This window comes from Rhinichthys klamathensis, unplaced genomic scaffold (genome assembly GCF_029890125.1).
Source record: "Rhinichthys klamathensis goyatoka isolate OS25496 unplaced genomic scaffold, OSU_Roscu_1.1 h1tg000277l_1, whole genome shotgun sequence".
In the NCBI taxonomy this organism is placed as follows: Eukaryota; Metazoa; Chordata; class Actinopteri; order Cypriniformes; family Leuciscidae; genus Rhinichthys; species Rhinichthys klamathensis.
Genome location: NW_026606796.1, coordinates 648,906 through 672,500, shown reverse-complemented (window position 1 = coordinate 672,500; position 23,595 = coordinate 648,906). Strand labels below are relative to the sequence as shown.

The 23,595-nt window shown below is 42.5% G+C and overlaps 2 protein-coding genes across 30 annotated transcripts in view; both read left to right on the top strand.

Moving 5' to 3' along the window:
* tcf7l2 (transcription factor 7 like 2) overlaps positions 1-22,717 on the top strand; it is an 85,798-nt gene extending 63,081 nt beyond the window's left edge. For 3 of the 29 annotated variants that reach the window (XM_056268784.1, XM_056268800.1, XM_056268792.1), the window contains 10 exons: positions 5,833-5,965; positions 7,712-7,814; positions 10,221-10,307; positions 14,417-14,557; positions 14,643-14,805; positions 15,132-15,240; positions 16,264-16,326; positions 16,981-17,031; positions 18,124-18,196; positions 21,587-22,717. In XM_056268784.1, coding sequence (XP_056124759.1) covers positions 5,833-5,965; positions 7,712-7,814; positions 10,221-10,307; positions 14,417-14,557; positions 14,643-14,805; positions 15,132-15,240; positions 16,264-16,326; positions 16,981-17,031; positions 18,124-18,196; positions 21,587-22,028 — 1,365 coding nt within the window. In that variant the 3' untranslated portion in view covers positions 22,029-22,717. Of the gene's footprint in view, positions 1-1,049; positions 1,366-5,832; positions 5,966-7,711; positions 7,815-10,220; positions 10,308-14,416; positions 14,558-14,642; positions 14,806-15,131; positions 15,241-16,263; positions 16,327-16,980; positions 17,032-18,123; positions 18,197-18,698; positions 18,772-19,324; positions 19,387-21,586 lie in introns of those variants that run through there. The other 26 variants (XM_056268789.1, XM_056268801.1, XM_056268796.1 and 23 more) reach the window with 22 other exon arrangements.
* entpd1 (ectonucleoside triphosphate diphosphohydrolase 1) overlaps positions 1-23,595 on the top strand; it is a 266,701-nt gene that overhangs the window by 124,643 nt on the left and 118,463 nt on the right. The gene's annotated exons all lie outside the window — the stretch shown is intronic.

The following is a 23,595-nucleotide window of genomic DNA, read 5'->3' as shown; positions in this document are numbered from 1 at the left end:
TTAAAATGGTTAAAAATAGTGGTGTGTTTTTGGCTATAAAAATTACATTAAAAAAATTTAAAAAACAAGGGAAAATAACATGGAATTTGATCAGATGTTTTTTAGTTGTTAGTAAGCATTCCGTCTTCCATTTCCTTATTTCATTTCCTTGTTTTTTGTGAAGAATGGTTTGATTGTGAAGAATTCATTTGAGGGACAAAAAAATATTTTAGCAAAAAAATAATTTTAAGACAGTAAAGTAAAAAAAAAAAAAAAACAGAAACGAATAAGAGAAATTGTGGATGCACTAAAGGCCTTTGTAGATTTGTCAGGGCAAGGCCACGAAGAGTTAAATGTAGGATCTTCTTTATCCCCCTTAAAACAGAAGTATAAAACAATAGAAACAAGACCCCACATTGATGTCACGTCCATGTCAAAACGCAGACAAATACCTTTCTCCCCTTTTCCTCCGTCCTCCCCCGGATGGTGGGCTTAGAGAGGGGACTGTCAGAATCACACAGCTAAGTGACTGCTTGCCACACTTTGCTGATCTTGCCCTCCCTTTGTGGATGTTGTTTTCTCTTGTCTTTTCTCTCGCTCTCTCTCTCTCTTTCTGTCTCCTTCCCTTGCCTTGCTCGCTTTACCTTGTTGTAGCCAAGGCTTTTCAAGCTGCTAGTTCGTCTTTGGGCATCCTGGAGGCACTGCAGAACCCACACAAACACACACACACACATACACACACACACACACACACACACAAACTTGGACAGACACATGCACAACAGTAATAAGCCTTTTTTCCTAGTGTTTTTTCATGTTTCTTTTGCTTGTGGGAAGACATCTCTGCAGCTCTGATAACTATCAAGTGAGATTTCTCTTCATCTTTAAAAAAAAACAAAAAACGTATATCTTTGAGCTGGACCAACTGACCGCTGAAGGAAAACCTCACGGAGAAGGAGAGATGAGTGATTATCTGCTGGCGGAGGACAGGCCTTGCCGGACGTCCTAAGACGCAGATCTCCCTGTGATCCGCAAGAAAGAAAAAGCAAAGAAAAAAAAACGCTTGTCCCTGCGAACAATGCCGTGCACGTGAACTTCAGTGTGTGCGACCCTTTGGTGAGGGACACACACATGCGCCCGCTCAAACACAATAGCAGTTTTGGGAAAGAAGCTAAGGTTGAAAAAGAACAAGAAGACAGGGAAGAAAGGAGAAAAAGTCTTATTTGTTGGCGGGAGTGAGAGGTGGAGGACAGGGGAGGGCTCATGTACCCGAGAGAAGGCCTTTCACTGGGGCTGGAGGACAGGGGAGGAAAGACTGGCTCTCTGGCCTCTGGGCTGTCTCTCCTACAGCAGCTTGGCTGCTGGCAATACAGTCTTAATGCCTGGGTAAGTGCTCAGCGCTGTTACACACGCTGTTTTCACACTCCTATGGCCTTTTTAAAATCTTCTTTCTGCTTTTGTTAGACTGAGTAAGGATGCACTGTCATTTTATCTGCATCTGAGTGGCTTTAGAGATCTGTGTGTGTGTGCGTGTGTGTTTCATAAAGAAGAACTTAGAGTTAGATTGATTGATATGGCATTTGAAGATGTGTATGATGCACCTAGTTAAAGTTGAGGGTTTGGAAAGGAAGGGAAGTAATAATGTATGCATTATATGAATATTTCATTAGTGTTCTGTGCTTCATTTTAGCCTGTTGGAGATTTGAAATTTGCATGTAAGAAAATTAGTTCTGTTGTAATTAACATTTTCTTTATTGTTTTAAATTGACAGAAAATTGTCATTTGCTTCCATGTAAATTTAATAAATTGATTAAAATGCATAAATAGTTATTTGTTAAATAATCCTTTTTTATGCAACCATTTTTATGCAGCTTTCGATTTCATTAGAAGCAGTGTAATTTTTTTCTTATTTTTTTAACCACTTGAGACATTTGATTTGTGATTTTCTCTATCATATTTGTTTTTAAATGAAGGAAGTAGAAAATTGGCACAATGTTCTTCAATATTGAGAACAGAGGAGGGAAGTTGCTATTTATATTTTTATAGATGTTGTAGCGTCATTTGTTGTGTGTGAGTGTGAGTGGTGGGTGGATGAGGGTTGTTATAGTGACGGTGACATCATCATAGTTCCATATTCTTTTGAAGTTCTTCTGTCTCATTTCGAGTGTTCTTTTACAAAAAGCACACATTTGGCTGCATCTATTTCTTGCTCATTTGAACATTCTCATACATAAACAAGCCTGGATGTTTTCTGCATTGTGTCCACTATGTTTGGATGCAAGCCATTGGCACGTACACTTCTCGAGTTCAAGTCCTTGGCTGCTTTTTTTGCTTGCTCTGGAATTTCGCAGGCCTGAGAGCCCCTCTATCCATCATGAGGATGTCACACCCCCTGCGTCCCCCTGTCCCCCCCCCCCCCCCCAGCCCCACTACAGCTCATTAGAGCCCACAAGCTCCAGTGACAACTCATCATATCATGCCGTAAAGCGGAGTGAGGCGCTCGGGCCCTCAGGGGCCACAAGGTCGCCACCTTCACATTTTGTCTTTAAATTGCTCTGCAAGGTGCCACCAAGCGGAAATGCAGCGCCAACAGCTTTTCCCTGCTGCTGTCCGGCCTTCTGTCTTTCTCTTTCTCCTTGTATCTCTTCCACAGGCATACCCAAATATCACTTATTTCCCATTAGTCTTATAGACTCGACTGATGTAAGATTTACTTCATATCAGGATTTTTAAATTGTAAATTTTAAATGACGGAATTATAATTTTTATGACTAGGTTCTGCTCTTAAATATTTCATTGTCTAAGAAAATAATATCCTTGAAATCATTTTTTTAAATGATTATGCAGTATTTTATTTTCTTGCTTTGTTTGCAAGGCTTACCCTTTAAAGCGGTCTATATGAGATATTATTTCTCATCCTATATTATTTCTCTTAAGTAACCATGTGTAATTTGTGAGTTTAAAAAGTGATCATAATCACGAAAAAACTAAAAAACTGTCTGAAGACATATCTAAAGATGTCATAAGGGGTGTGTGTGCGTGCACATTACTTTGTGAACGAGACAGGAAAAGAGAGTAAAGGACAGGATTTGATAGGCGCTGCATTGAAACGAGTGTGACATGCTCTTCTAAGACAAACAGGCCTCTCCATTAAAACAGGCCAGGCTTTTGTAAGACCACCACTAGGGGTCACGACCCTAAGCAGAAACTGTCAATCTCATTGGTTTGGAGGGGGTACGTATGTCTACAGATTTACTCACACACTCAATGGGTATGCTGACAGATTTGTTGACACATATTTTATTTTATTTATTTACCTCGTCCAAAGGCATCTACACACTGTCATTTACAAATTTGCTTATTTTCTCAGGAAATAACCACATCTAGAGATCTAGGTGTATTATTATCATTTACCTGGTTTATGTGAATTAGTCCTTTAGCCTTTTTTTCTTCTATCTATTCATAATGGTTGTGGTGGGAGGTATTGGCAAACGATTAAACAGGAAGTAGCCTGCTTTCTTTGCACATAATAGGGAAAAAAGACGCCCACATATTTTCTTTGTGTTCCTTGTGTGGGTTTATTGTGTGTCTCGCTGGACCTCCATGTGTCAGTCTCCAAACTCAATGAGTTGTTTTAGAAGTAGGGTTTTAAAGAACGCGTATTCTGCGATTGTTCGCGTCCGACAGTATGCGGTTGTCCGCGGGTATGCACGGACGCGTACGTAGGTGGTCTTCCTCACTCCCCTGAGTTGCTAGAGACAATTAGCCATGTCTGGAGGAACAGGGTAAAGCCATCATACAATAGCAATGGGGTCAACAGAGCCAGATTTATTGTGAAGCTTTTCTTAAGACTGAAGACTTAATGGACTTGAATAGCACTCAGAAGGGGAATTGTTTGAAGAATGTGTTTTTGTATGCTGATTACCCATTGTGCCATGTTATTTTTGTCCTGCTGTGTGTCTTGTCCAGAAGGCATCATGGGGAAAAAAAAAAGAATGAAAAACCAACCAGAAAAGTGCTTGCATGTTTTAAAATGAGACCTGAACACAGGTCCACTTTTTTTATTAGTCATTTAGCAGGCGCATTTCTCCCAATGAGAACAGTACAAGCTAAAGTAATTTCCATTTCCGCTATTCCGGTCTACCTCTTTTATTCTCAGGGTTTTGCTGATCTGTTCAGGTAGAGAAGGCAGAGCCGCGATAGCGTGCTGCGCTCCCCAGAAGCCAGTTAAACGGGATGCCCAGCTATTATTCGTGGGGCTGTGTGGCATTTGAAAGGAGTTCTGTTAGGCCCAGTGACTGTGATGTAAATCATTTGGCTTGTCTCTGGGTGAATGTGGCCGCAGTGGACTGCCATTTGGAGCTGTCCCTCAATGGAGAGGCTCCGGACAAAAGAACTCATTTAAATGGCTACTAAAGCCTTTCAGCGAGGAGAGAATTGACAACATTCTTTCACATCATTACTGAGGGGGAGGTTCTGGGGTAGCTTGCGGTGGAGGGGTGTGCGGCATCGTTCCCTTAATGGCAAACTCGTCAGCTGTTTGGCAACTGTCATCATCCCCGTCTGGTTTTTTTTTTATGTCGGGTCTTTCTTTTCTTTTTTTGAAAATTAGTTTTTATATGTTATCTCTCCTCTCGTTGTTTTTCTCTGTGGCCGCGCGCTTTCCTTTTCCCATTTCTCTTTATGTCTCCACACAGTTTTCTGCTCTCAGGGTCCCTGAAAAAGTCCCCAGAGCCCCTTTTCTTTCCCCAAGCAGCTCTGTTCAGTTCATTAATCTTTCATTGGGAATATGGCAGAGCGGAACGCCCCCAATGCTGAAAGTGGCCTCTCTCTGTGCCTCTTTCTCCCAGTTTAGAGGCCCTAGATGGACACTTCAACTCAGACTTGGGCCCTGGTGTCCTTCCCGTTTTGAAAGCTCAGATATTTTAGTCCTGACAAAAGGATGGCTTGCCTCTGCTTTTATAAAACTTGTTCTGATGTTCAGCGCCATTGTTTTTTTAACAACATCTCGAGTGCTGGATTTAAATTTGGAACGTTTTAAATAAAGACACTGGCCCCTACATGCCCTTTCCGTCCCCTCGACTTGGCTGCAGGACATGCACAGCTGTCAATCAGACACACGGACGCCTCAAAGCGGGCATGTATGCGAACAACTCGGGGTGCTAGATGTTTTCCTGTCAGTCGGCTCGGTTTGCGTCGATTTATACAGTGTCTAGCGGGAGCAAATCCCTTTCCATGTGTGGCCCGTCAAATCTACACCACGGCAGTAATCTGGTTAGGTCGCGTGCACTGGGAATACACTAATGCCAGGCTATGCCTCAGCACCCCTCTGCTCGGCTGTAATCTTGGGTAATTGAAAATGGGGCCTGTGCCACTTAAGAACACAAAGAGCAGATTACATAGCTAAAACCAATTTGACCAAAATGCAGAAATGGATTTTCTCTCTTCCCCTCCCACCCCTCCTCTCCTATCTTTTATAATGCAAACCTTTTCCAAAACCAGACCCTGAAGGAAGAGGGAGATGTGGGAAACCCAGAGAAAAGGGAGGGAGAGTGTGCTTAGATTGGCTGTCATTTGGTATATTACGTGGTTTCTGCGAGTGCTTTTTGGGTCAGAGACACGTAATGCAATCAGGCACTGTGTCTTTTATGTACCCAATGACTGTTTGAATCAATATCCTGCACCTCAGAAACAGTTTTTAATTACAAACCACACTGTTCTGAGTATTGGCTTGCAGATTGTGATGGACGAATAGTCCATCAGAGGCGCTGGTGTGTTTCTGCCCCAACCCAAACATGTATTAACGGCTTCTTCTTTTTCTTCCCACCCCCATCCCTCTATTTTTCTTGCCAGTCTAATAAGGTCCCTGTGGTACAGCACCCTCACCATGTGCACCCGCTCACACCTCTGATCACCTACAGCAATGAGCACTTCACGCCTGGGAACCCCCCTCCGCATCTACAGGGAGACGTGGACCCCAAAACAGGTACATATACATGCACGTCTTCCTTTTCATTCATGGATTTTAGAACAGCAGGGTGAAACCCAAGGCTAACCTTCAGGCCTGGTTAACTAAAAGCATTGTCCCGGTTGCACCGTATGATCCTTGCCGATTGCTCCGTCTGTACTGGTGCATTCACAGCTACCTGCTAAGATGCATCAGAGCGTTTTGGAGTCGTCTTGGCACTGGGCCAAGGTTGCGCCCCTCCTTTTGTGTGCATGTTGAGATGGAGCTGTTGACCTGGGTCAGTTAAGCCTGTGGAGCCACTTGACTTTTGGGAGATGTAGTCAGGGACCTCTTATACTTAACTGCGGGATCCCAAAGCAACTCTTGTTCTGATTCTGAGAAACAAAATTTAATTTCCCCCCTCATATAATAAATCAATAAAAATGTATGACATATAAATCAGACAATTGGGGAGTCTAGATTTCCCAACCAGGATGAAAACTGTGAGCAGGAGGTTTACCAGGAAACTCTATTTGAAGGCTTATGTTGTATCTGTCAGGATTCTCATCTCACAACAAAACGGTTTCTGTTCAGGTGTGATATAATGTCATTTGGTGGTATGTTTCGAAATCAGATTATCAAACGGAAAGGTATTTTGCTCCTCTGCAACACTATACAGTCAAGCAGCTGCTCTTCAAAGCTGTCAACAACCTGCATGTTGATTTTTCGAGGGCTTTTTCTGCTCTCATAACAGACCTCATCACTAAGGGCCTCTTTAAAGACTCAGAGACTGTTTAATGTGCTGCTTAATGGCTCGCTTAATTGAGTTTAGAGTTTAATTAATTAACAAATTGTATTAAGACCGCTGCATACAGTGCCAGTGTGCTGTGGAGGCATTGTTTTCCTCCTCCTGCACAGCTACCATTAGCCAGCCACTAGTATTAAGCAGAATATTTTGTTTTTATTTTTATAAAACCAGATTTAGTCGATTTTGAAGCAAAACAGCGTCAAGTAGACTCGATGGAAGTATATTAAGTCAATAAAAAGTCGGCTAGCTTGCTAACGTATGTCATTGTAAACCAGGTGACTGTTTTTGTGGACTCTTCTGTTTTAGGAATTGTTTTAAACCTTCTACCCATCATGTGTGATGTTGATAATATAGTTAATGGCCGTTAAACTCCAAAACCAATATTGAGACTGTTTCCGCACTTGAACAGACATCCGCTGCTAATATGTCATTCTCTCTTAACACGTGCCACAGTGTTTGCGTTGTTGACTTGTGAACCTCAATTATCGCCCGTTGTTAATCCTCTGATTCGATAGACAAATGTGACAGGGCTCTGTATTTTTTCTCCTCTCCCCCGTGTGCCATACAACATCGTGGCTGCCTCCACACGCTTTGATCAGAACGTGTTATTTAGAGCTGTGCATGTGAGCTCAACCTCCTCCCTCTCCCACCTCCCTCTGATGTTGACTTTGTTCAATTGTGTATCTCACAAAGGATAAATTTAACACTTAAACTTCATCAGGGAATTTCTATGTCAGGACAAGAGCAGAAACATTTTCACACCGTTCACACACACACACACACACACACACACACACACACACACACACACACACACACACACACACACACACACACACACACACACACACACACACACACACACACACACACACACACACACACACATATCTCTCTCATATCTATCTCATATCTATCTATCTATCTCACAATCACTCTTCATTCTTTTCTTTGCATTTTTTATATTTCTCTTGCAGGAATCCCAAGGCCTCCACATCCTTCAGATATATCCCCCTACTACCCCCTGTCACCTGGCACTGTAGGCCAGATTCCCCATCCGCTAGGATGGTTAGTACCACAGTAAGTAGCCCAATTTTATTCTACTTCTCTTTGTTTTGTGCTGTTATAAAGTTATGTACAGTGGGTTCCAAAAGTCTGAGACCACAAAAATGCCTTATTAAATGCATTTGAATATATATAATAATATACACTCACCGGCCACTTTATTAGGTACCCCATGCTAGTAACGGGTTGGACCCCCTTTTGCCTTCAGAACTGCCTCAATTCTTCGTGGCATAGATTCAACAAGGTGCTGGAAGCATTCCTCAGGGAGTTTGGTCCATATTGACATGATGGCATCACACAGTTGCCGCAGATTTGTCGGCTGCACATCCATGATGCGAATCTCCCGTTCCACCACATCCCAAAGATGCTCTATTGGGTTGAGATCTGGTGACTGTGGAGGCCATTTTAGTACAGTAAACTCATTGTCATGTTCAAGAAACCAATTTGAAATGATTAGAGCTTTGTGACATGGTGGAAGTAGCCATCAGAGGATGGGTACATGGTGGCCATAAAGGGATGGACATGGTCAGAAACAATGCTCAGGTAGGCCGTGGCATTAAAACGATGCCCAATTGGCACTAAGGGGCCTAAAGTGTGCCAGGAAAACATCCCCCACACCATTACACCACCACCACCAGCCTGCACAGTGGTAACAAGGCATGATGGTTCCATGTTCTCATTCTGTTTACGCCAAATTCTGACTCTAACATCTGAATGTCTCAACAGAAATCGAGACTCATCAGACCAGGCAACATTTTTCCAGTCTTCAACTGTTCAATTTTGGTGAGCTCTTGCAAATTGTAGCCTCTTTTTCCTATTTGTAGTGGAGATGAGTGGTACCCGGTGGAGTCTTCTGCTGTTGTAGCCCATCCGCCTCAAGGTTGTGCGTGTTGTGGCTTCACAAATGCTTTGCTGCATACCTCGGTTGTAACGAGTGGTTATTTCAGTCACTGTTGCCCTTCTATCAGCTCGAACCAGTCTGGCCATTCTCCTCTGACCTCTGGCATCAACAAGGCATTTCCGCCCACAGAACTGCCGCTCACTGGATGTTTTTTCTTTTTCGGCCCATTCTCTGTAAACCCTAGAGATGGTTGTGCGTGAAAATCCCAGTAGATTAGCAGTTTCTGAAATACTCAGACCAGCCCTTCTGGCACCAACAATCATGCCACGTTCAAAGTCACTCAAATCAACTTTCTTCCCCATACTGATGCTCGGTTTGAACTGCAGGAGATTGTCTTGACTATGTCTACATGCCTAAATGCACTGAGTTGCCGCCATGTGATTGGCTGCTTAGAAATTAAGTGTTAACGAGCAGTTGGACAGGTGTACCTAATAAAGTGGACGGTGAGTGTATATGATAATTTGTATCAAAGTTTGTTCTATTTTTTTACATACTTTCTTTAAAAAAAAAAAAACATTTATGTTTTTAATATGTATTTTTAATATATATTATAAATGGAAATCTTAAATATAAAAAATATTGAATAAAGTATGTTATCAATGTTTTTTATCTTTATTTCTTGGGTTAAATTCGATTTTGAATCGCATTTTATTGTGAACTTCGACTTTTGACTCCACTTTAAATATGAAATAAAACCTTTTTTAAAGCTTTGTTCAAATATATTGCATTTTGTCATCATGTATATTATTTATACCTCTTGTCCACTTCTGGGTATTTAATATGCAGTTTGAAACTTTGGCCATCTTACAGCACAAAAGCTAACTCATAACCTCTGTACAGTTTATACATTCTAGAAGGGCACCGCTGGGGCCCACAGCAATGCACCCATGGCTTTCTTCATCCCCTAAACTCTAAATTGCCTCTGTGGCAAATGCTATTTTGCATGTCTCTGTATTGTTCAATTAGAGTAATGAACTGTGATTGCCAGTATTTTACCCACAATTCCACACGGGGGCTCTCCCCTGGTAACTCTTGTCAACACTTGTTAATATGACAAAAGGCTACAAATTAAGCTCTGTTAATTTAATGTTTTCTCACCGCGATCTAAATACCGAGAGAGGCCCCAAGCGCAGCCACGGCCCTTTGATTCTCTGCACTTTATTTTGGTATAAATTTACATTCATTATTGTTTGTCTTTGGATGTGTAGACCTCAATTAGCGTGATGGCTCCATTAAAGGGGCCGGTGCTTCGTCTTTAATTAGCACAACAAAACACCTAGTTTCAGCTCAGGGAGAGGGGCCTCCATCGACACCAAGCGCAGGGTTATGAAATTTAATTAGCCATTCCTATCAGATTTGTGGCATTCAAATTGTTCAGAGTTTGCTTCCCTTTGATCTGCGCTCTGCAATCCCCTAGATTTTTGTTCTGATCAAATGAGAATAAAGCCGCCTGCATAGAGAGTGCTTTTTTCTCTTTTTTCATCCCTTCCTTTACCTCTCTCTCTTTCTTCTTTTCCTAGGCAAGGTCAACCAGTTTACCCAATCACGACGGGAGGTTTCAGACACCCCTACCCAACTGCCCTCACTGTCAATGCGTCCATGTCAAGGTGAGTTGAGCCTTGGGACGACCGACTCGCTGAGAATGCAAGCGTGATCTGTGAGCGTGTCAAACCCTCACAAACTTCTCCCTTAAGGAGAGACAGCTCTTGTCTCAGTGTTCAAAAAGAAGACAGTCCCATGTGATCCGCTACGTATTAAAATATTAATTGTTGTTATCATTTTATAATGAGACCCCTGAAGAACGTTTACTCCGACTGAATGGCAGAGAACGAGAGGCCTGTCAATGTCTTCACGTCATAAGTAAAAGAATCTCTTCGTAAAAGTAAAAGTGCTGCAGATTTCAGGGGGCTGTCGTTGGACTCTGAGCGAGAGCTTTGTGTGCCCCTTTGGGGTCTGGTTTAAGTGGCGATTTGGACACAAATGTCCCCAGGAGAGCAGTAATGGTTGAATGTGTGGGGGGATTGTGGGAAATGTGTGTGAGCGTATGTTTGTTTTAACTGTCATAGCGATTGCTCCCTTGTGACTGTTACTCATCTGTTATGTGAGAAGTGGGAGGTGTTTGCTTTAGATGACAAATCTCTGTTTGCTTTGTTGCTTTTATGTCATTCAAACACAAACGTGAGATCCAATAGCTTCATATGGTGGTCACCTTCTTCTGCATTTACTCAGACTTTCCCCCTAATCTGAAGCATATGATACTCTTTTCACAATGATGATGAATGTGAAGATGATGATGATGGTGGTGGCGAGACTAGCCAGAGAGGCACAGAGACACATCTGGTTTATAGTTTCGAGAAATAGAGACCAACTCAAGCCCAGCCTGTGTCTCCAGACAGGGACAAACTCCTGTTTAATTGCAGCATGATTGGAAAAGCAGCTCTGGAGGCCTGGTGAGCTTAGACCATAGGACGTTGATTGATAAATGTAAGCAGGGAAGCAAGAGAAGGAGGGAGAAACAGGGATAGGGTTTGTGCACCCTTAAACACTGGCCTGGGTTTAAGCATGAAAAGCCTTGGAGAAGGTACTCCAGAGCTAACAGAATTGTCCTGTTCCATATTTCTGTTGTTCAGCACATTAGGATATTTAACATACACAGACATTGGGCCTCATTCATGAAATACGAGCAGATGTTTTTTGAGAGAGAGAGAATTTTTCGCAAAACAATGCTTATGTGGAACAAGGCATTGATGCAGTGCATTTACATAGTACAGTAAATGTACATTTTTAGTTTACACAGTATATTTATAGTTGATTCATGAAATGTGAAAATTTCATCAAAACTAGGAGAATGAATTTTCATGTACATCTATTTTACGTGAGAGTGTTTTAACAAAACATTTACATTCATTCTGTTTGCGTGAGTGAATGAGGCCCTATCTCTCACTTGCATCTAGTATATTATAAGTGGTCAGGCCTAACATAATAGCTCTGAAACACAATATTTAGCTCCGCAGTGATGATCTGAGTGCATTGGCAGCTGCTCTGCTTATGAGCACAGGGTCTTTGCAGCTGGTCCTGACTCTTAAAGGTCCATTTTTATTAACAGCTGGCTTTGAAACCGAGGCCTCATACATTTGACACCAACAGCTTTCACTCGTGTGTGTGTTTTGAGTTCTCGGCTCCATAGAGAAGTCGTCTGTACCCTGCCAAAGGCCTGGAATGAGCCTATTCTGCCTGCTCCGCTGTCAGGCACCTGTGCAGGTCTGCAGCCTCTGCTCAGACACTGGACCTTCGCCTAAGTGACAGCTGATTCTGTTCTAATGAGGCCTTTATATTGTGATCATCCTATTTCCAGTGCAGGCTAATTGAATCTTCTGAATGGGGGCTAGGGGGATTGGTGATGTGCTGGGGAAGAGCTAATGCGTTTTGATAATCTGTAATTGAATTAGCATAGATTAATAAGTGGTGGTCTTGTGTCTCTGCGGAGGGAAGGTGCTTTAGCATGTTTGTGTCAAAATCGGTGGCGTCTGCTGTCACCAGCCTCCTGCGCAAAAATAATGAGCACCAGGAAAAGGTTTCATTAATTGTGTTTATGCTTTTTCTATGACTAAAGAGGGCAAGAGAGAGAGAGCGGGAAACCTTGCTTTGTCGTCTTACTGTCAGTGGACAGCAACTCCAGAAGGCCTTGGGATTAAGAGAAGCCCATATGTTTCTCTCTGGTGCCTGTCTTCGGCTTAGAGATATTCTGATGGCCCTATCTGCTGCCATTTATTATGCTGTTAGCACACAAGGCTTCGTGTAGCGATCTGCTTTTCACCCAGCCATCTAAAAAATACATTTCAGAGCACGAACGACGCAGACTCGGATCCGGCAAATGAGCTACATTGTTTTGATAATGGGGTTGGAGTCGTACAGGTGTATCCGCCGTCCCTGGTGACGGGGAGGAAGTGTAGGCCTCTCGGCCCCTGCCCGTGCCTCCCCTTTGATATGTTCCTCCATCCGCACCTCCGCTCCAATCCCTTCTTTTTCCGCCGAGGAATAGAAAGCGATTGACAGACAGAGCGCACCGGCGGGGTCATTATACATTAAACAGGCGCCGAGGCCATCGCTCCGATTGGCAATTAAATGGCACTCACTGACACTCGGCTGGTGTGGAAGAAGATTGAGACATTGGACCCTGCGGGGGCCCTTCTCTGCACACCTCTGTCTCGCTCTTCCCTCAGCAGGGCTAAATTGGTGGTAGACTCTGCTGCGTGCTGATGAGCCGGATGATGCCCTGCGCTTCAAAGGGATGGCCGTCATGTTTAAACCATAACCTGGGCCTCGCTATGGCAACAGCGGCACGGGTGGGGGCGGTGCTGATGGGACAGTCAGGAAGAAAAAGGAGGGAAAAATTGGACGACGGAACAGAGGAAATTTTAACAAGTATGCAAGGACAGAAAGAGAAAGAAAAAGGTGGGGGCTAATGATCACGGCACTGCAGCCACAACGCCGGTCCCCACTCAGTAGGAGCGGGCGGGCGGCCTGGGTGACATGGCACAAACACACATGTGTCAGGGATAAAGGAAAGAGAGAATAGGAGAAGAGAGATTGGGGGGAAACACAGTCCCCAGAGAGAACCTTCAACAGAAACTAGTTGTTCCTTGTGAGTTTACGCTCATCATTATATTCTGGCTCCAAGCCATATAGCCACACTCAAGCAGATAATGAGCTGTTTGAAAAAAAAAAGAATTATTATCTCTTTTTTTTTTTCCATCATCCTCCATTCTTTCTCTCAGATTTGTGTACGGCCACGCACAGCTGGGACGCACTGCACACACACACACACACACAGACACGGGCACAGATATATTCATTTGTATGCTCAGGAATTTATTCTGCTTTCCTACAGATCTTTACACAATGCCGGGGGGATGATATTGTAGATAAGTCCTTCAATCAAGCAGGGGGACATTTTAGTGTATAATGCAAGAAATTAATCAATTAGTAAATAAATGAGAAGAAAATGACCACCCTAAATGCTCCCGAAAAATATTGATTTAAAAACTTTTTTTTTACCCCGTTTACTTTATTCATACATGGCTATGGAATGTGATTCATCAGAACTCATTATTAGAAAGGGGGGGAAAAATCACAATATTTTATATTTTATCAAAATGTAGTCTTTTCTCCACCTCTGAAATGACTTGTTTTGTTGACGTAACTAAGGCTGTATGGGTATCAACTCATATTATAGTCCACGGTTTACGATCCTTTCAAGTGTTGCTGTTAAAAACAACATAAAAATATATATTATTTACTTAATATTTTGGTCATTATTATTCATTATTTGTTATTTTGAACAAATTATCAGTATTATTCTGAAGAAGAAAAAATCTGAATCAAAATATAATCACTTTTTCCACCTCTGAAATGACTCCTATTTTCCCTCTTTTATGATCCCAAAAAATCACTCCCTGCTATTTTGTTTGAGCTTGCAATGCATCACATTTCGACAATACCGGATACAAACGTTTCTGAACTTTGTTTCATGTTGCAAGAGTTCTAAATCTTGGATTTGTCACTTCCCTTCTCCCACATAACAGATGTATAAGGTGTTGCTTTGTGTTTGTATCTGCTGTGATGTTAAGTCTTTAGCTCATATTCAGTGCTTTACTCTGTGAATGTGTGTATCCATCCATCATTTCACCCGTGTCCACTCTGACGATTTACACAGTCTTCTCTCCTCCAGGTTCCCACATCACATGGTGCCACCCCACCACAGTTTGCACGCCACAGGAATCCCCCACCCAGCCATCGTCACACCCAATGTCAAGCAGGAGTCCTCTCACAGTGACATCGGATCCCTCAACAGCTCGTAAGTTCACTTTACACTTTTCCATTCTCTATTAATTAATCAAGTTGCTATGCATACGCTAACATCTCATCCATCCCATTCGCAGGAAACATCAGGATGCGAAAAAGGAGGAGGAAAAAAAGAAGCAGCCACACATAAAGAAACCTCTGAACGCGTTCATGCTTTACATGAAGGAAATGAGAGCCAAAGTGGTGGCAGAGTGCACACTGAAAGAGAGCGCAGCTATCAACCAGATCCTAGGCCGAAGGGTGAGCGTCACACACACAACAAGGCCAAAGCATTATGTGAAATGGCAGCAGACTGTCTCAACTACTAAGACCACAGATTGCAGTGTTGTCGGTGGTGGAAAAACACTGCTTATTCACTTGTCTATTTCTGTATAATTGTAATCTTGCTCAATGTTGCTAGAGTAAAAGTACAACACCATGGGAAGGGGAAATTTTAATCGCAGTGGTTGGACCGCTCATGGAAACACTTCCGTGTTGTTTGAGCCTAAAATATCAGTGGTCTCTTTCTCTGAGTGTGATGGCTGCAGTTTTGATGGATGTGTGTGTGTGTGTTTGTCTATGTGCAGTGGCACGCTCTGTCTCGAGAGGAGCAGGCCAAATACTACGAGTTAGCCAGGAAAGAACGACAGCTTCACATGCAGCTGTACCCCGGCTGGTCGGCACGAGACAACTATGTAAGTTTTTAAGTTTTCAACAAGTAACAATGTTCATTCCTTCCCCAGGAGCCACACAGCAGTTTAAAGCCATCTAGATGTGTATTTTACAAATCATATGACAAACATCCAACAGCCTCTGGAGGAAACTATAGCACTCACCACTCACAAAAAGACCTTTAACTTGGGTGGTTGGCTGGTCTTATCTGGCTTAAGCTGGTTTAGTTGCTCAAAACCATTTTAAGACCAGCAAAACAGACCAGCTTAGCCTAGCTGGAAGTATTTAGATTTATTTGAGATCTATTTGCTGTACATGTGCTTTTCCTCAGTAAGTCAGATCTGTTTTTTTTCCCCGTGTACTGTGCGATTTTCCTCTTCTTTCATTAGTATTCCACTGGTTCACCTAAAAAGAGAAAGGCGAGCTGAGATCAGAGTAATTAAATAACCACAGGGCCTAAACGCCTCGCAGCTTTGATGAAAGAGGACATCTCTCTCCGCCGCCAGAAATAGGGAACGAGCGCACCGTTTACTGTTTCCCGGATTTTCGCGCCTGACAAACGGCCCCACCGCCCAGCCTGTCATCTCCCCTTGGAGTCTGACCGTGTATCTCGACTCTCCTAGTCAGAGTTCCTCAACCGGAGCAAAAGAATCATTCCGCCTGGGCCTCAACGAAATCAGTGGTCATGGACTCGTCCGGCAGAAACATAGCTCGTTTTCGAGGACAAACGCAACGAAAGTTCTCTCGCTCTGCTCTTCCCCTCCAGTAAACTGATTCGCTCAAAGAAACCTCAAGAGAATCCAATCGTTTCACAATGAAAGGAAAACTAAGCAGCAGCGAGACAACAAGGAATAAACAAAAGGAGAGAAATAGGACGAGGGGAAAGAAAGGGAAAGTTCTGTTCTGTCCTGCAGTGGCAGTTCAAACCTTCAGGCTCTTACATGAATAAATAAATCAGTGAAAACATTGGCCTCTCTTGTTCATTTCATGTCTCGGTCTTTTCTGCAATATAATAACTAAGGTTCCTGTCTATTTCTCTTTTTCTGGCGGGTAACTATCAGGGGAAAAAGAAGAAGAGAAAAAGGGAAAAGCAGGCAGGAGAGGGCAATGGTAAGTGAGCTGCAATTATCTCTCATATTAAAGCAGACCCATCATCTGTCACAAGTGTGACATCTCAAAGATGAAAGTCCAGCCTTTTTTTGTCTTATCTCTTTTTTTTTGTGCCTGCCTCATTTTGTATATAGCTATGCTACCCAATGCAATATTTACACGATAGACTGCTTGTTATCCCCCTCCCCTCCCCTTGCCCCATGTTGAGCATTAATAACATTGAATATGCATGACCCCCCCACCTCCCCTCTCACCAGCTGCCCAGCCCCCCTCCAGCATTTATCATACTACGATATGTATGTTTTGAGAGTGTGAGTTGATCACCCTTGTGACCGAGTGCCAGCCTCCGAATGTGCCGCCCATGCTTGTGCTTGTGTGGTTTTGTGGATGTAACTTTGGCCTGTGCCTGCTGCATGCTTTTTTGTATATGTGTGTTTATATAGTGATAAAAGAAGAAAATTGTTTGTTTTTTAAATTCACCCACATCTTTCAATTAAGGAGGTTTGCTGATTACATTGATTTGATTCACTTTGACCATTCTTCTTTATGATGCTGATTATTGTGAGATATTGTCCTGGAAGAATGTACTTGCGGTCTCTCTCCATCATGGACACCTTTTGAAGGCCTCTGTATCTTGTTCTTTTTTTTTTCCAGAACACAGAGAATATTTTCCAAACCCTTGCCTTTCACTCCCTCCGATTACAGGTGCTAATGTCATTTTGAGTCTTAAATTACTAACTTGCTTTTTCCCTTTTTTTGGTTCTTTATGTATTTATTTATTTATTTGTGCTTGTGCAGTATATCAAATATTTAAGAATAATGCTACATGTTCATATTTGCTTTATATATTTTTCATTTGCTAAGCTCAGTAATTCTCTTGAAGAATACATTGCTTTACTTTTATTTTGCTCCTTTTCAGTTGTTTCCTTTGCTCCATTTTTCATTATACACATAATTTCATCAAAAGATGCTTCTATGTTAAAAGTCATGTATTATTATGTTAAAGATAAAAGATCCCAGATTTGGTCAACTCTACGCATGCAGCTGCAGTATGTTTATAGGAAAGACCTCTTTATGCTAAGAATAACCAGAGATGTTGTTATCAGGGTAAACCTCCTTAATCTGCTGCCTTCAGTAGCTGCCCCTGCGCCTCCTCAGCATGAGTGCGGGTTATGCCCTGTCTCCTTTTGATCTGCCCCGCTTACGGCCTGCCTTCACCCTCCTCAAACCCTCGCCTGCCCGTGTCCTTTGCTCTGGTGCTCAGTTGGACTGTTCGAGGTGGATGAACGTGGGCCAGGCCTGTTTATGAAGCAGCTTTGTAGTGTTTCCCTGGCTTAAACTAATGCTCCACCTCCCTCCTATAGCTCCTCCCTGCTACTGCTGCCTCAACAACCTGTCCCTATCACCTCCTCTAATCTAGATCAGACAGATTATATATGGCAGATATGTATCCATATCTGCTGCATCCCGCCCTGCTTACCTTTTAACAAACGAGCATTTATTCATAAAGAGCCTTGGTTAAGAAAGGCATGCATTGTGTGCTGATTTGATTTCTGTCATTCATTTACTTTCATATTTGTTTCTCACAGTTTGATTTTTAATTGAATTATTTGTATGACTAACAAAATATGGTCAAATATGTCTGTAAATGCATTACTGCACTATTTAAATGTATCTGTAGGAGAAATAGTAGTGCAAAGACTTCCATTGGATTCAATTTATCTCTCTTTCCTGCTCTGTTTTCTGATTTCATCTCTCCTCTGCACTGGCTTCCTCTTCACTTCTTCGTCACGTCAGATCTGAGCGCCCCAAAGAAGTGTCGCGCACGCTTCGGGCTCGACCAGCAGAATAACTGGTGTGGCCCATGCAGGTGTGTATCTGGTGTGGCGGCAGGTGTGCTAGAGCAGGTGACAGCTGGGGAACTCTCTCGTTGGTACCTCCTCCCACTTTTCTGGCTCTCTCAACCTCGCATTCTCTCCACGCCACTTCCTCTGCCAATCAGCTTCTGCAAATCTGGGAGATGGGGTTTGTTTTTCTCCTCTAGGTGGGGTGAAATGGCTGTTTGTGTTTTTTTTTTTTTGTCTGTGTGTGTGTGAGTGTGTGAAAAAGGAGTTCACATAGTACTCCTTTTTGAAATTGAAAAGAGGCGGGGTTAAATAAAAAGGCGGGGTTTATTTCCCTCTGTTAAGGGTGAGGGGTGTGGCCAGGGGGTTGAGATGGGCTGGTCATGGTAAGTTTTTGGGAAGGCACGGTACCAATGTCCACAGCTGAATCATTTGCTCTAGCTCCATGCCTTTTGTGTCCAATGACATGTGCTTTTTTTTTTTTCTTTCTTTCTTTGTTGTGTTTTTATGTTCCTCTATGGATAACAGATGCAAATACCCCTAAGAAGTGTCGTGCCTTGTTCGGGCTTGACCAGCTGGGTTTATGGTGCAAACCCTGCAGGTATATTCCCAGCCCCACTCTTGGGGAGAACGTCTAAAATACGATGATGATGATGATTTTAAGATGACCGAAAAAATCATCTTTTCTTCTCTCGACACTTTTTCCATGGATTATGCTTTCCTACTTCAATCTCCGAGGCCTTGTTTCAGTTTATATGTTTGCAAAGACTTCTTTCTTACTTGTTTCTGTCCTTTTATGACTTTAGAATCACTTCAGACGAACTTAAACCCTTGGGCAGAAAATGACGAAACAAAAATAATTACAAAGGCATTGTGGTTCAAGTTTCAAGTCAAGCAAAAACTTTTTTTATTTCGAGTATTTTCATATCAGTATACTTCAATATTGCGGGTTTTTCTGCCCAAGGAACTAATCTGCTGTTTTGTACTGTTCTGCCCAGTCACTTCTATTAGAACTGTGTGATGTAGCCACTTGTTTTGTGGAGGGCAGGGTTGGGGTGATGCCATCTCATCCCCCCTCTCTCTTTTTTTCTTCCCCTTCTTCTTCTTCTTCTTCTTCTTCCTTCTCCACTCCTCTCTTATAACCCTTTATTCAGTCCCAACCTCTTGTCTTTCTGTTCTAATACAAGCAGTCTTTGAATTGGGAATATGTGGATGGTAGGTATTTGTTTCTGCTAAGTAATACCCTTTTCTGTGTAATGCTTGTGCACTCTTTCCTTTTCATCCTTTCCTCATCGTGGACATCAGACGTTGTGCTGTTGTGATACTCCACTGTCCGTTTTCTACTTGTCCTCCATAGTCTTTTCTAGTTTAGAAATCCACCTGATTCTCCAAAATCCACTCTCTCTAGTCCAGGTTTGGTAAAAATCTTTCTGACAAAACTGTATTGTGTATAAAACAATGATAATGAAATAAAATTGCTTTAATGCGATTTAATTAGATGTTTAGGTAGAGTTAAATGTTGTCAGACACGCTGAGGGACGACAATAATTGGTATTTATTTTGTAGACTGTGGATTCTCTTTGATTTGATTCGCTCATGTCAGTTTTGTCAGAGAAAAAAAACAAAAAAAAAAAACGCTGTTGTTGTTCATACTTTTCAGTTGAAACCACACAATATTTTTTCAATTTTCAAACTATCCTACTAGCCAGTAACTGTTTTATTGCAGTTGATGGGGTGGTATTTTTTGTGGGGTATAGTGCCGCTCATCAGCACTGCTTGTTATTCAGAGGAATAGCCTGTGCATTTTTGGGCTGTGCTGAGAGAAACGCTGGTAATTGCGTCTTGATTTAGGGAGCTGGAAGGTTAAAAGACCCCACTCAGCTCTGTTTCCTGAAAGATGCATCTGGAGAAATTCCCTCAGAGACCTATAAATCAATAAGGAACACAGGGAGATACTTAGAATCAATATGGCTCTTAAAAAATGGATATTAGCTTATTTGCTGCTGTTTGACAGGCAGTTTACGCATTGACAGACCTGAAACGTTCATAAATTCACGACCGGCCTCCATGCAGAAGACGTTCTGTAGCTGTACAGTTATGTACGGTACAGGGTAGAGTAGCGGACGAATCACACAAACACATATCTGTCTCTATTCACCCATCTTTGACCCTGAAGTGCCATGTCTCCTCTGTATTAAGTCTGTTCTGTGCAGACCCCTCCGTCCACCGTCCACCAAATGGGTTTAAGTGGCCGTGACAAGAGTTCCGCCCCAAAATCGCCCCCTTTTTGTCATTTTTCTTCATCATAGTGTGTATCTACCTCCCTGACTGTCTCTCTGTCTTTTTTCGCACTTTCGTCTGAAACCAACACGCATAAGAGCAGGCAGGGGTATGACTTGAGAAACAATCCTTACCTGGCTGTTATTTTCATGACGAAACCACTAAGAAGTTGGTTAATTGAACCCGATTCTCCCGCAACTCTCTGGCTCCCCCTGTCTTTGATTTAATTCCCTTTTATTTTACTCTCTTTCTTTTCTCTTTTGGAGTTAGCCTCGGCTGCATCACTGAGCTCGCCCTTTAGGCAGGATAAAGAGAGTTTTTGGGGAGGAAGGGGGGAGGGTTGGTCAGGTCAGGTAGGGCAAGGTACACTGAGGTTTTCCCGCTCTCTCCGTTCCTCTCGCTTTCTCTCACCCTATCACTTCTCGTCTCTCTCTCTCTCTCTACCCCTACCTCACGGCGCGCTGGCTTGGCGCTGGTGAGATGTGGCTGGCTGGAATGGCTGGCCGTAGGCGTAGCAGACGAGAGAGGGTCCTGACCCGAGCAGAAATGCAAACATGGCACCGCGACCTCTGTGCAGAGCGCTCACACATATGTCTTAAGGGCAAGCTGAGAGTAGCGCTTTCTCTCTAACCTCTTACCCCACCATCTGAACTTCCCCTGAAGGAATGCAAGGAAAAAGACAGGAAAAAGAAGGGAGAAAGAGGAGTGTAATAATTCAAGCTGATGTGTAAACCGGATGGATCCCCTCGCGGTTTGCGAAACCGGGGTGGAGTTCTTTTGTTTGGAGTTGCGTTGTGCCGCCGAAGGAAAACAAAGAGAGATGTAGGCCTCACCTCTTTCATCATCCTCATTCGGTCTGTTCATCTTCCTCTCGTTCTCCCACTGTCCTGTCCTCTCTGCATGTAATCGTGTGACACCATGTGAGAGCGAGACTGCTAATCTCGTCCAGCTCTAGCGTCCATTTTCATGCAAAGTCTGAAAGTGGGTCCGCCAAAATGGGTTGCTAATGAGATCCGAATGGGTGTCCCGACTTTAAGATATGTGCATTTAAATGGACGTTAGGGCTCTGTGTGATTCACTCTGTTGTTCGGACCAAGAGATTCAACATGTCCCCCCCCCCCCCCTTTTTTTTTTAGGAGAAAAAAGAAGTGCATTCGCTACATTCAAGGTGAAGGCAGCTGTGCCAGTCCTCCTTCTTCGGACGGAAGCTTACTAGAGTCCCCCCCATCCTCCCCCTCCATGGTTTCTCCCTCCCCGTCCTCGAAAGAGTCCAAACCACAGACTGAACAAATGCAACCTCTCTCACTGACTATGAAACCGCCCCCCCTGCTTTCGTCGTCCCAACACCAACACCTCTCCATGGCTCCGCCTCCACCCTTAGCTCTGTTGGACAACTCCAGGGCGGGCAAAACATCCGGCTCGGCACACAACGGCTCCTTGGACCCCTCAGATGTGCCGTCGTCCCGACCCACAGGCTCCGCCTCCTCCAGGCCCACATCGGTCTGTCATTCCCACTCTCTGCTGCCCAGCTCCAACTCGACGCAACCCCTTTCACTCGTAACTAAGTCAATAGACTAGCTTCGTTGTTTTTTTAAACTGGCTTTCTCTGTTTGTCCGTCAGTCTTCTGTCTTTTTTCATTCTGTGTTCTGATTCTCTTTTTTCTGTGCGATATGGCTTTGAAAATTTTGTTAATTCTTTATCAAAGTTCATTGGTCAATATTTGACCTGTCATTATCTAAAAAAATGAAATTATTATGATTAAATATTGATAATTAAATACACTAAGTTGTAGAGTATAGCTTTGTGAATCTGCCAAATTTTTATGATTTTTTTTTTTTGTGTGGATTTTTTATTTTATTTTATTTTATTTTATTGCTTGTTTTTCAGCTGTACAACAGAAAAGTGCATACTTGTTATGTAGTTTTACATAGACATGTTTAAAGACAGATATACAAAGTAGGCGAGGATTCGGTGAGCCCTTTTCTCAAAGAATTGGTTCTCCTTCATTATTTGTATTAAATACGAGCTTGTGAACCAATCATTTTACAGCTGTCCAAAACTCAGAGGGCACGAGGACTGTGGAGACACCTCTCCGCCTGAGGAACAACTTTAATTGTGATGTTACTTGTTCTTGTTTAAATGTACAGAAATTTGGGGGGTTACTGTGTTAATATGCATTGTTCCATTGCGTTGTCTGTTTTATCCTTCCTTTTTTGTCGTTGTTTACCAGGGGGAGGGAGGTTGACTCGGGTTGGGGTGGGTGGACTCGATTGGTGGGGTGGGAGGGGGGGTGGGGGGGGGGGTTGGGATATTCAATACAAACTGTCACAATGCTAGGACCAGTAGTATTTATTGCTTTAGAGATTGCTTGTTGTATCTTGTATGTTGTCCCTTTTTGAAATCTTTTCGTTTTCTTAATACATTGTATAAATATTCTTTTTCTTAACGTAAGCAACTTATATATATATATAAATGATCCATTTTTACAAGGAGGTTTTGAAGTTTCAAATGTTTTGTTTTAACATGAATTTATCATTTTATTTTGTTTTTTTATTTTATTTTATTTTATTTTGTTGAAAACCAGGATTCCACCTAAAGTACAGTGTAGATTCTCAACAAAAAAAAACTAAAAAAGCAAAAATGCAGAAAAGCAAAAAAACAACAACGAACAGATGTATGCACAACTTAATTTCTAGAAACATATCTATAAGCCATTTTACAATAGGTGAAAAGGAAACTTGAAACGGGGACGGTGGGTTCCATGTCTTCAATAGTCGAATTTCGTCTCAAGCCCTTCTTTTCTATTGCACATTCTCATCTCCGCCTAACTGTAGAATCGTGTACAGATTTTTTCCCGTGCCAAAATTTGTGATAATTTCCTCTCCACCTCTTATGACGCTGTAGGTTCTTTCGTTGTCCAATGTTTGTTTTTTCTTTTCTTTTTCAACCATAATTTGCTGTGACGTTACATAGATTGCTATGTATGTAGTATAAATGTTGCTATAACAAATGTGTTTGGTAGCAGATTGTCAAATAATAAAATTTAAACTTAAAAGACGGACGTCATACTGTATAAACCCTCAAGGGCCAAATTATGTATATTAGGAGGTTCATAAAAAACTATTAAATACTACAAAAAAACAC